Consider the following 12,761-nt stretch of genomic DNA (forward strand, 5'->3'; position numbering starts at 1 on the left):
GCATGGCATCACCCATAACGAGAACACGGCACAACGTGATGACAGAAGCAGAGGCAGGAAAGTCAGCACTGATGCAGATGTCACAATTTGCAAGGAATAAAAAGTTGGATACATATAAAAGATAGAAAATCCAATGGTAGATGAATGAAATCACTGTAGTTCAGTTTCTGCTTGATGATATACTGTATGCACATCACTTTTTCTCAATTTGTGATCATGAAAAGTGGTGTTACAATTTGCACTAAGTTCCGTTGCACTATTTTTTTTAAGGCATGCACTCCAGTCTCCCGACTCCCTGAGTGCTTGGGGACAGGCACAGCTGATTGAGTGACAGTTCAGGCTTCATTGTGCTGCTGGACAGAAATGTGCTTTCCTAATATTGCTATATGACGGAGCTTTGTCTCTGGAGCATTGGAAGCACAGGAGCCAATGTCGTGCTCCGACCATCCTGGCCAGCCTGAGGGCAGTACTGACAAGCTCACTGTGAAAGAGCATATTCAGCCACTGCTGTTAGAAAGCTTCTAGGCAACTAGCTGTGAACAATAAAATTTTAAAAAAATGGGAGAGCTGGGCAAAATTGTAATGAGAAAATTGCAAAGATGCTTTTATCAAGCAGCTTGCAAATTTACCCATCATAAAATAAGGGCTCTGACTCTGAAATTATAATAAATTCCTTTTAATAATAAATTCATCATTACAATTACATCTGATCTGTGGATTCATGTATGTAAAATATTGACACTGTAGAAATTGGGCATATCCCAGTGGATGACATAGACATTTCTAAAGCTATATAGGATATTCTGTGGTTACATAATCAACGTATTCTCTTTGTAATATTCAGTCAGAACTGCATAAGGGCATAGGTGGGTTGCCAGCATCGCCATTTGGTGCCTACTAAATTGAGATAACCAGGAAAATCAACAGCTGTGTCCTCTCTGACTGTTTCTCTGTTTTATGTGAAAATAAACACATTCTCATAATGAGATTTGGATAATGTGTGAATGAAAACAAATACCCAGATAGAATGAAGTCATGGCCCTGCAAGCGAGCCACGGGTAATTCATTTTCTATGGGATGCAAAGTGCCTGTGCGGGGAATGATGCTGGATTACCAGAACTCTTCACTGAGAAGTGGAGCAAAACGGCGTCAGATTATTATTATTATTTATTTATATAGCACCATTGATTCCATGGTGCTGTACATGAGAAGGGGTTACATACAAAATACAGATATCACTTACAGTAAACAAACTAACAATTACAGCCTGATACAGAGGGGCGAGGACCCATTCTACAGGATTATGGGGAAGGAGACAGTAGGTTGAGGGTTGCAGGAGCTCCAGTGTTGGTGAGGCGGTAGCTTCGGTAGTGGTGAGGAGGCAGCGGGGTCAGTGCAGGCTGTAGGCTTTCCTGAAGAGGTGGGTTTTCAGGTTCCGTCTGAAGGCTCTGAATGTGGTTGATAGTCAGACGTGTTGGGGCAGAGAATTCCAGAGGATGGGGGATATTCGGGAGAAGTCTTGGAGGTGATTGGATGAGGAGCGAATAAGTGTGGAGGAGAGATGGAGGTCTTGGGAGGACCGAAGATTACGTGAGGGAAGATATCGGGAGATTAGTTCAGAGATATATGGAGGAGACAGGTTATGGATGGCTTTGTAGGTCAGTGTTAGTAATTTGAACTGGATACGTTGAGGGAATGGGAGCCAGTGCAGAGATTTGCAGAGGGGGGAATGCCACAGTAATGTCATTAAAACTACAGAAAGAAGCCCAGGAGGCGTCACACTGCTGGAATCAAGGTTTCTGCCCTTATTGTATGCTGTCCTTAGTGGAAAGTATAAACTTGGTGATAGATGAGGCTTTAGGCTAGGGTTACGCGAAAAAAAAAAAAATTGATAGCACTTTTCCAATTTATACAATGCCCTTAAAATTACATTTCGAGATTGTAAAAAAAAAAGAGAGAATTAGAACTTGTATATTTTCAGAACATTTCTAATTGTGTGAAAATTGCTTATAAATACATATTTTTCAAACATTTTATGATTTGCAATATGTATGTTATATAATTCTGAAAATTTGCTCAATTCTTATTTCTATATCATTGGCAAAATTAAAAAAATATTTGGTTTCTTCATTTATCTAATGTAAATAATTTACCGTAATGGAAATGTAAAATAGTACGTAGCCTACATTTTATCAGCTGAGGTTTCCGATGGCTTCTGCATTACGTAACACATATGTTAGCGCCTCACAGACACTACAGACTTTTCATGTCTTGTTGCTAAAGATTTTTAAGAAAGGATGATCTGATAACTTCAAATCTAATAGCTGCTCAGTGAGATCCCAACAATAGGGCGAGTGCAAGCAGCGTCTGTGAAGCCCATGGAGAAAGGAATGTCGTACATTTTTCTTAAGTTTTCTTAAAATCTTCATTGTGCTATAAATAAATGTGCCTCAAAATGTTTTGTGTTTTCACCATTTATCTATAATGCATAGAACCATTTTGAATAAATTATTAATATGAATGCTGAACATATTTGTCTTTAACCTCTTCAGAACCAAATAGCTTTATTCTACCATATCTCCTGATAAAACTCATATACTTTTTTGTTAAAACTAAGTGTCAGGAGTGAAAGACATATATTCTTGAATGAATTACCACATTTTTACTATAAGTTAGGAAACATGAGTTCATTATATATAATATACATATATCTATATATATAATTGTCTAAGGGTTTTTCCGTCTGTCTGTCTGTCTGTCTGTCTGTCTGTCTGTCTGTCTGTCTGTCCTGGAAATCATACCTTATATGGAGTGGTCGGCGGTTTGTAGACCATACCTTATATGGAGTGGTCGGCGGTTTGTAGACCATACCTTATATGGAGTGGTCGGCGGTTTGTAGACCATACCTTATATGGAGTGGTCGGCGGTTTGTAGACCATACCTTATATGGAGTGGTCGGCGGTTTGTAGACCATACCTTATATGGAGTGGTCGGCGGTTTGTAGACCATACCTTATATGGAGTGGTCGACGGTTTGTAGGCCATCTATCCCACGTCTCTGATTGGTCGAGGCCGCCAGGCCTCGACCAATCAGCGACGGGCACAGCATGGCGACGATGATGTCATAATGGAAATCCCGCGTCTCTGATTGGTCGAGGCCTGGCGGCCTCGACCAATCAGCAATGGGCACAGTATCGACGTAGATGTCATAATGGTTGCCATGGCGACGATGATGTCATAAAGGTTGCCGACCAATCAGCGACGGGCACAGTCTGCTGCGAATTCTGGAATCATCATTGTCCATATACTACAGGGACATGCATATTCTAGAATACCCGATGCGTTAGAATCGGGCCACAGTCTAGTATATATATATATATATATATATATATATATATATATATATATATATATATATATATATATTATATAACAAACCATAACAAAGTGATATCATATGCTGCTGTATTATACTTTCATAATTACATTTTAAATTTCACAATTTCTGTTTGCCTAAATTAGTGGCGAACTGATGGATATAGATCAACAAGTATTAAGAAATAGATGACCTTTGCAGAGAAAAATAAAATCAATTATAACATTTATTCATCTATTATCTTTTATCCAGAGCAAATATCCTTAAGGCTATGTGCAGATGGAGTTTTTTATTTTATAGTGAGTCTGCTTTTAAAAATGCCTGTGAATACTTTTCAGCTCAATGACGAAATTGGTGCTGATTAGGGTTGAGCGAAACGGATCGGACAAATTCAAAAATCGCCGACTTTCGGCAAAGTCGGGTTTCATGAAACCTGACCGGATCCTAGTGTGGGATCGGCCATGAGGTCGCCGATCTGCGCGCAAAAGTCGCGTTTCGTATGATGCTTTCAGCGCCATTTTTCAGCCAATGAAGGAGGACGCAGAGTGTGGGCAGCGTGATGACATAGGTCTCGGTCCCCACCATCTTAGAGAAGGGCATGACAGTGATTGGCTTGCTTTCTGCGGCGTCACAGGGGCTATAAAGGGGTGTGCACGCTGACCGCCATCTTACTTCTGCCGATCTGAGCATAGGGAGAGGTTGCTGCAGCTTCATCAGAAGAAGGGATATAGTTAGGGAGGGAATATTAACCCCCAAACCGCTTGTGCTGTAGCGATTTCCACTGTCCAACACCACCTTTGTTTTGCAGGGACAGTGGAGGCTATATTTTTGTGCATCAGCATTGTAGCTTATTAGGCTGCTTTAAAAGGCTCCCTGATAGCTGTATTGCTGTTTGCACGCTGCTGTGCAAACCAACTGCTTTTTTAAAAGCAAAAATCCTGTTGCTCCTTTCTGCGCAGTTATCTTGTTTATTTGTCCACACTTTTGTGTGCAGCAGTCCTTTTTATTGCTGCCATACTTGTCCTGAGATCATTGTAGGGAGATTGAAATTGTACTACAGTCCTTGTATTTTTTCATACATCTTACAGCCCCTTATGGCACTTACATTGTGTTGTTTTATACACTGGGCCTGAGTTTTGGTTCAGTCTCCAAAAAAAGTGAGATTCAAATTCTCACAAAGTGGATATACTTCAGTCCTGTTAGGTTGTCGTATGTCAGCCAGCCACTTTCTGCCACGTAAATTGCGTTGTTATATACACTGGGCCTGAGTTTTGGTTCAGTCTCCCAAAAAAAAGTGAGATTCAAATTCTCACAAAGTGGATATACTTCAGTCCTGTTAGTTTGTCATATATCAGCCAGCCACTTTCTGCCACTTACATTGTGTTGTTTTATGCACAGGGCCTGAGATTTGGTTCAGTCTCCCCCCCAAAAAAGGGAGATTTAAATTCTCAACAAGTTTATATACACCTTCTACCTTGTTTCACAGTACCATATAACGGTTGTTATTTTGGTTAGATTTTCCAAAAAATGAGGAAGGCTGGTGGAAGAGCCCGTGGGCGGTGGTTGCCAGCTGCTACTGATGGTGGTGGTGGTGGAGCATCTGGTGGTAGTGGCAAAAGCACAATAGCACCTAAGGCTGGAGGTGTTGAGCCAGCGTCATCGTCTGGCTACACAAGGCCTCGAAGGCTCCCTTATCTAGGAGTAGGAAAACAGCTTTTAAAGCCGGAGCAGCAGGAAAAAGTTTTGGCTAAAATAGACACCTGGCCTGAATTGGCAGAATATGCATTACAGGAGCTCGCTTGTCCTGCTGCTTGTGTGCTATCAGAAAGAGTTTTCAGTGCTGCTGGTTCAATACTGACCGAAAAAAGGACACGTCTGGCTACCCAAAATGTTGATGATCTAACCTTCATTAAAATGAACCAATCATGGACTTCAAATTATTTTTCCTCACCTTCCCCTGCTGACACGTAGCTTGCCTGAAAAATGTCTTGCTTTTGGCCTCCTCTTACTGACTTCTCCAATTCCTCCATTTGCAGCTGCTGAATGTCCACCAAAGGCCATTTTTATACCTCCCTAAATGGGCTGACTCCCCCCACAGGGCCGTGGTCACCACCTGGCGCAAGCACCCGTGCGAGTGCCGTTTGCCTGGACAGGTGGGTGGGCCCACTCTTGGACGACGGCACTGGCACAGGGTCCCTCATAGTACAATGAAGTGTCTCTGATGGTGGTGGTGCACAGCCAACGTCAGATACACCATCGTAATATGAGGGGCCCTGTGCCAGTACCACCGCCCATGAGAGAGTGTTCCCCCCAGCTCAAACAGTTCTCCACCACTTGCAATACTTACCTCTCCCTGCTCCACCACTGTGTAGTCTGTGCTGTTAAATCCTTCAATGGCACTGCCAATACAAATTTGTTGAAATGATAGATGATAGTTAAAATATACATGGGCCCTGGCCTCCATTTAGACCAGTTAATACTTTGCGCCTACTACCACTGTCTGCTACTCAGCAGAGGAGCTCACCCCTGTATCTAGCTATGTCGCCTGTTTATTTATGAACAATTTTTTGGCAGACATTTAGCCCACTTTATTATTTGGGCCTACTAACTTAGTCTGCTACTCATTACAATTTTCTGACACTGAGCAAAGCAATGTCGCCTGTTTATTTATGAACAATTTTTTGGCAGACATTTAGCCCACTTTATTATTTGGGCCTACTAACTGTGTCTGCCACTCATTACAGTTTTCCTCCACTGAACAAAGCAATGCCACCTGTTTAGTCCTGTTACCACATTTGAACTGCATTTAGCCTACTTTATTATTTGGGCCTACTAACTGTGTCTGCCACTCATTACAGTTTTCCTCCACTGAACAAAGCAATGCTGCCTGTTTAGTCCTGTTACAAATTTTGAACTGCATTTAGCCTACTTTATTATTTGGGCCTATATCTGTGTTTCCTCCTCATCCTGCCCATTGTCCAGCCACTGCTAGATGACTCTGCTGGTACATTGACCCAGACCACTACATTCCCCTTGCACTCTACACAGCCAGAATCTGACCCTGCTGAAAGTCAGGTTCCCCTTCCCGCATACTATACCACCTTACACGGGGACAAAGAGGAAGGTGCAGATGAAAGTGCAGGTTCCTTTCAACAGGTGGGGGGGCATACTCATTGGCGATGTCACTGGCACAGGACCCCTCATAGTACGCAAAAGTGTCTCTGCCAGTGGGAGGCGCCACCTGCCATCAAACACACCGCCGTACTATGAGGGGCCCTGTGCCAGTGCCAACAAGTGTGCCCCCCCTGCTTGCTCAGGATCACAGCACTTGCAAAGTTGAAATACTTACCTCTCCCTGCTCCAAAGCCGTGACATATTCTGCGTTTCCTGGGCCCACGAAAATCTTGAGCCAGCCCTACCCCCCACAACTTTAGCCAAATGACCCCCAGTTTTCAATGCCTAACTATTATTATAAAGTAAATTAAGGTTGACAAGCTTAAGTAATAAGAATTGATGCTTTTGGCATTAAAATGGGCACTGTAGGTGTTTTCCTGTCCTCCACTCACTGCCGACTTTGATTCCCCATTGACTTGCATTGGGTTTCGTGTTTCAGTCGGCCCCTGACTTTTTGCAATAATCGGCCGATTTCACCCCAAACTCACGCAAAACTCGATCCGAAAAAAGTAAAAGTCGCTCAACTCTAGTGCTGATCTCCAACCCATATTCAACAGAGACCACAAATTAAAAGACATATTCCAGAACTACCACTTCTCTCCTACAAACAGCCCCCTAACTTAAGGAATCTGCTTGACAGAAGTGTCCTCTCATCACCATCAGTAACTGGCACATTCCCTTGTAACAATAAAAAATGCAAGACGTGTCCCCACTAGTGTTGAGCGATACCGTCCGATACTTGAAAGTATCGGTATCGGAAAGTATCGGCCGATACCGGCAAAGTATCGGATACAATCCGATACCGATACCCGATACCAATACAAGTCAATGGGACTCAAGTATCGGACGGTATTCCTGATGGTTCCCAGGGTCTGAAGGAGAGGAAACTCTCCTTCAGGCCCTGGGATCCATATTAATGTGTAAAAGAAAGAATTAAAATAAAAAATATTGCTATACTCACCTCTCCGACGCAGCCTGTACCTCACCGAGGGAACCGGCAGCGTTGTTTGCTTAAAATTCGCACTTTTCCTTCCTTACGTGAAGTCCCGGCTTGTGATTGGTCGCGTGCCGCCCATGTGGCCGCGACGCGACCAATCACAGCAAGCCGTGACGTAATTTTAGGTCCTTCAGGATTTTAAAATTACGTTCTGGCTTGTGATTGGTCGCGTCGCGGTCACATGGGCGACGCGACCAATCACAAGCCGTGACGTCACGGGAGGCTGGACACGCGCGCATTTTAAAATGCGCGCTTGTCCTGCCTCCCGTGGCGTCACGGCTTGTGATTGGTCGCGTCGCCCATGTGACCACGACGCGACCAATCACAAGCCAGAATGCAATTTTAAAATCCTGAAGGACCTAAAATTACTTCACGGCTTGCTGTGATTGGTCGCGTCGCGGCCACATGGGCGGCACGCGACCAATCACAAGCCGGGACTTCACGTAAGGAAGGAAAAGTGCGAATTTTAAGCAAACAACGCTGCCGGTTCCCTCGCTGAGGTCCAGGCTGCGTCGGAGAGGTGAGTATAGCAATATTTTTTTATTTTAATTCTCTCTTTTACACATTTTTACATTAATGTTGTTTCGATACCGATACCCGATACCACAAAAGTATCGGATCTCGGTATCGGAATTCCGATACCCGCAAGTATCGGCCGATACCCGATACTTGCGGTATCGGAATGCTCAACACTAGTCCCCACATATTACCAACAAATATAATCCACGTGCCGAACACAAATCTGGACTATAAGGTCATGGACTCTTTTCCATGTACATCCTCCAACGTGGTGTACATGATACAATGTATGAGGTGCCCTGGAAGTATCTATATTGGGGAAACTATGCAAAGACTACAAACTAGGATGAATCTACACAGACACACAATCAGGAATGAAATGGACACACCGGTGGGAAAATATTTCTCTGGACCTGGACACAGTATGACAGATTTAAAAGTCTTAATACTAAAAGGTCTTTTTAAAGATGACAGAGAAAGAAAAATTTGGGAATTCTAACTAATGAAAATGTTAAATTCTTTAACACTAGGACTCAATTTAACACCTGGATTTATGAGTCACTACATGGATACCATTTGCACCTCCAGCAGATGGACACCAGATAACTAAAGGTACCTTCACATGAAGCGACGCTGCAGCGATAGCGACAACGATGCTGATCGCTGCAGCGTCGCTGTTTGATCGCTGGAGAGCTGTCATACAGACCGCTCTCCAGCGACCAACGATGCCGAGGTCCCCGGGTAACCAGGGTAAACATCGGGTTGCTAAGCGCAGGGCCGCGCTTAGTAACCTGATGTTTACCCTGGTTACCAGCGTAAAATGTAAAAAAAACAAACAGTACATACTTACATGCGTCCCCCGGCGTCCGCTTCCTGCACTGACTGAGCGCCGGCAGTAGCAGGGCACAGCGGTGACGTCACCGCTGTGCTGTGCTTTCACTTTCACTTTGCGGCGCTCAGTCAGTGTGGGAAGCGGACGCCGGGGGACGCATGTAAGTATGTACTGTTTGTTTTTTTTACATTTTACGCTGGTAACCAGGGTAAACATCAGGTTACTAAGCGCGGCCCTGCGCTTAGTAACCCGATGTTTACCCTGGTTACCAGTGTAAAATATCGCTGGTATCGTTGCTTTTGCTGTCAAACACAACGATACACGGCGATCGGACGACCAAATAAAGTTCTGAACTTTATTCAGCGACCAGTGACATCACAGCAGGATCCTGATCACTGCTGCGTGTCAAACACAACGATATCGCTAGCCAGGACGCTGCAACATCACGGATCGCTAGTGATATCGTTACAAAGTCGTTTCGTGTGAAGGTACCTTTAGAACCTTATTCCCACTGCCTCTCCATTTATAAGAGAATGCCTAATTTGATTTCCTTGGCTTAGCTATGGACTCATCACACTTGCCACCCCCTAACAAATGTCCTACTGTAGTACTGTAGTATTCTTTAAGTGTTGTGCTTTCTTCTTATTAATCTATTTGTAATCTTGCCTGAAGAAGGAGCCACTGTGCTCTGAAAGCTTGCAAACATATTATTTCCTGGTTAGCCAGTAAAGGTATCACTCCCAGAATACTTCTGTCATCATTGGGCAGAAAAGTTTTCACATCGATTTTTCTGGCTAACACGGTACCACAATATAATTTGTTATTGTACATCTTTAAAAATGCCTAAAAATCTTATCCTATTAAGCTCTATTGTAGGGGTATGTGAACCCTAAGGGGCATTTACTTTACAAGATAATCACGAATGAGTGTTGTTAAACAGGCTGCTGATTATTATCACGTTTGAAATGATCTTTAGTGCAGCATAAAAATAAAAGATCATTGCATTGCATAAGATAGGAAGGAGGGCACTCACCGATCTAAAGCTTGACTTTGCTTTATTAAATGTTCATTAAAACATCATGGCTGGGAGAGTAAACAAGGAGCTCCTGTGAGCAGTGTGAAGATGACAGCTGTTTCGCGCTCTCACTGCGCTTCCACGGGTCTGTATGTGGAAGGGCGCCGGGAGGGAAGATCATATGCTCCGGCCACGGCATACTCCTCCCATTCCCTGTTCCTCCCACCTGGCCATGAGATGCAAATCACAACAAAACACTAAAACACGATTAAAACTGTGTAATCGTGTTTTAGTGTTTTGTTGTGATTTGTATCTCATGGCCAGGTGGGAGGAACCGGGAATTAGAGGAGTATGCCATGGCCGGAGCATATGATCTTCCCTCCCGGCGTCCTTCCACATACAGACCCGTGGAAGCGCAGTGAGAGCGTGAAACAGCTGTCGTCTTCACACTGCTCACAGGAGCTCCTTGTTTACTCTCCCGGCCATGATGTTTTAATGAACATTTAATAAAGCAAAGTCAAGCTTCAGATCGGTGAGTGCCCTCCTTCCTTTCTTATGCAATGCACTGATTTTCATGTGATTTCTGGAGGAGCACCCGGTAGCTTGTGGTGGAATTTAGACTGCTTTTCTGCATGAAAGCACTTGATGTGCACAGAGGCTGAAGGTCTCCAAGTGGAAGGTATTGCCGTACCTCTTTTTTCTTTTTCTTTTATAAAAGATCATTGTTCTTGGCGTCCCATTGTCCTGTGTAATTAACACTCCTGCTGCTGAGAACCATGGCAGCCTATGCTATGCATAGGTAGCTCAGTGGGCATCATTTGCTTTGGTTTGCGGATCAGTAGACGTTTGCTGATCAGCGGTCATCTCATGCCACCGTTTGGTCTATGTAAGCATACCTTTAGTTTTCATGCTGAGCTTTCATTGAAGAAACTGAGAAGAGCTTTCAAATCTTTGAAGAGATCGGAGGTTTTGAGGAAGATTTGGAGAGCTTCTCGCCTTGTTTACACAGAAGATTTTTACACAGGGTTTTGGAACAGAAATGAGTGGAAACTCTCCAAATCATCCTCTAAAACTCAAAACTCTGTAAAAACTTGAAATTCTACTCAGTTTCTGCATCCAAAGCTCAGCAAATAGTCTCAGTTTGTATATAAGTCAGAATTCACCCAAAAATAAGTGTTTCCACTTCAAAAACTCTTCAACTCTGGAAAGCTGTCTGCACCATGCTGTATAGTAATTTCTAAAACAGCTCATAGAACACTTTTTCCACTCATAATTAAGCATGCAAAGTATCTGATTGAGGTAAATATCAGATAGTAATGATTAGATCACTGTTAGCGCAAAAATTCTTATCACTATCATGTACATACCATGGTGGTTTCTGCTATTGATCCAAAACTGTTAACAAATATGTTGCAGGTAACATTTACTGGAGGTCCTGAAAAAAAAAGAATACACTGATGGTGAATCATACCATAAATGTATAAAATACATAAACTGTTCAGTGGTTTAGCATGGTCTAATATTGTTTTGCTATTAATGTTATTGTAAAAACATTTACTACAATTGAAATCTGGCATCACAGTGCACATATCCTGAACTTCTGGCTGGGTGTCCTAGTTCTCCATACGTGCACTGCTTTGAACTCTGTTGGTGTCAAGAAGAGGCAAGCACAGTTGAGTCTTTTTGTAGCCCATAGGTTTTTTGCCTATACCCACTACATGCTATCATGTAGGCCACAAGCAGGCCTATGGCCTACAAGGAGTAAACATTATGGTGCTGGCAGCTCAATGGTGCCAAGCGTTGTTCCCTTACCCATGGCTGCCATCTTTTGTTGTACTCAGAATCAGATCTTAGGCTGGTTTTACAGTTGCCGTGTATTTTCGGCCCGTTTTTGCGGCGCCAATGCATTTCTATGGGGCCGCAAAAACAGGCCACAATAATTTAACGGTGCACCATGCACCATATGGCCGTGAGGGCCGTATTTACGGCCATGCAAAAATATCGAGCGTGCTCAATATTTTTCACAGCTTATGGACACGGCCCCTATTGTAAATCAATGGGGCCGCAAAAACAACGGAAGGTTGTTTTTGCGGTGCTCTGTGACTTCCGGTTTTGCAGACCTCCGTTTTTTCCCCAATACTTTTGCTATAGTATTGGGAACCTGAAAAATGGCGATCCGCATGTTTTTTGGATTCTGATATTGCGGCAGACCTTGACAATTGCGACGATAAGTGCCGATCAAGCCAAAACCAACTTGTGAGAGGGGCTTCTGGACACATGGGGTGAAATTTCTCCAGATTACCTCAGCAAATTAACTGCTAGAATGCCAAAGGTCTGCTCTGCTGTAATTGCTGCAAAGGGAGCATTCTTTGACGAATGCAAAGTTTGAAAAAGAAAATTATTATTTCACATAAAAATCTTTTTTTTCGAACCTTGTCAATGTCTGGACTACATTTTCAATTCATTTGGCAACTCATTTGATTAATAAAAGTATGAGTTTTCATGGAAAATGCAAAATTGTCTGGGTGATCCTAAACTTTTAAACGGTAGTGTAGATTATATGTTGATGGGGCTCCCCTAGCTTAAGCACATTGTTGGAGGAGGTTATTTTAAACATTAAACATCTTAGCATCACTGGTTATAGGCTTATCTATGCTGCATCTGAGAATGAAGGGAAGAGCACTGGCTCTATATGGCAATTGTAGCATTGTATTCTGTTACCATTTTCCCCTCATGTACAAATGGACTGAACATACAGCTCTGACAAAAATTATGAGACCATTGCAAAAGTTCAGTTTGTCTGATTTTTCTCTTTATAGGTATATTTTTGAGTAAAATGTAAATTGTAC

At 43.0% G+C, this 12,761-nt stretch overlaps 1 protein-coding gene and 1 long non-coding RNA gene across 2 annotated transcripts in view; one reads left to right on the forward strand and one right to left on the reverse strand.

Moving 5' to 3' along the window:
- The window catches only part of GLRA3 (glycine receptor alpha 3), a 443,610-nt gene that overhangs the window by 238,996 nt on the left and 191,853 nt on the right, over positions 1 to 12,761 (reverse strand). Inside the window, exon 3 of the mRNA XM_077279517.1 lies at positions 11,280 to 11,347. Within this exon, the coding sequence (XP_077135632.1) occupies positions 11,280 to 11,347 (68 nt within the window). The remainder of the gene's footprint in view (positions 1 to 11,279; positions 11,348 to 12,761) is intronic.
- Positions 1 to 12,761, forward strand: part of LOC143792982 (uncharacterized) — a 33,388-nt gene that overhangs the window by 9,592 nt on the left and 11,035 nt on the right. The window lies entirely within an intron of this gene.

Source organism: Ranitomeya variabilis, chromosome 1, assembly GCF_051348905.1.
Source record: "Ranitomeya variabilis isolate aRanVar5 chromosome 1, aRanVar5.hap1, whole genome shotgun sequence".
Lineage (NCBI taxonomy): Eukaryota > Metazoa > Chordata > Amphibia > Anura > Dendrobatidae > Ranitomeya > Ranitomeya variabilis.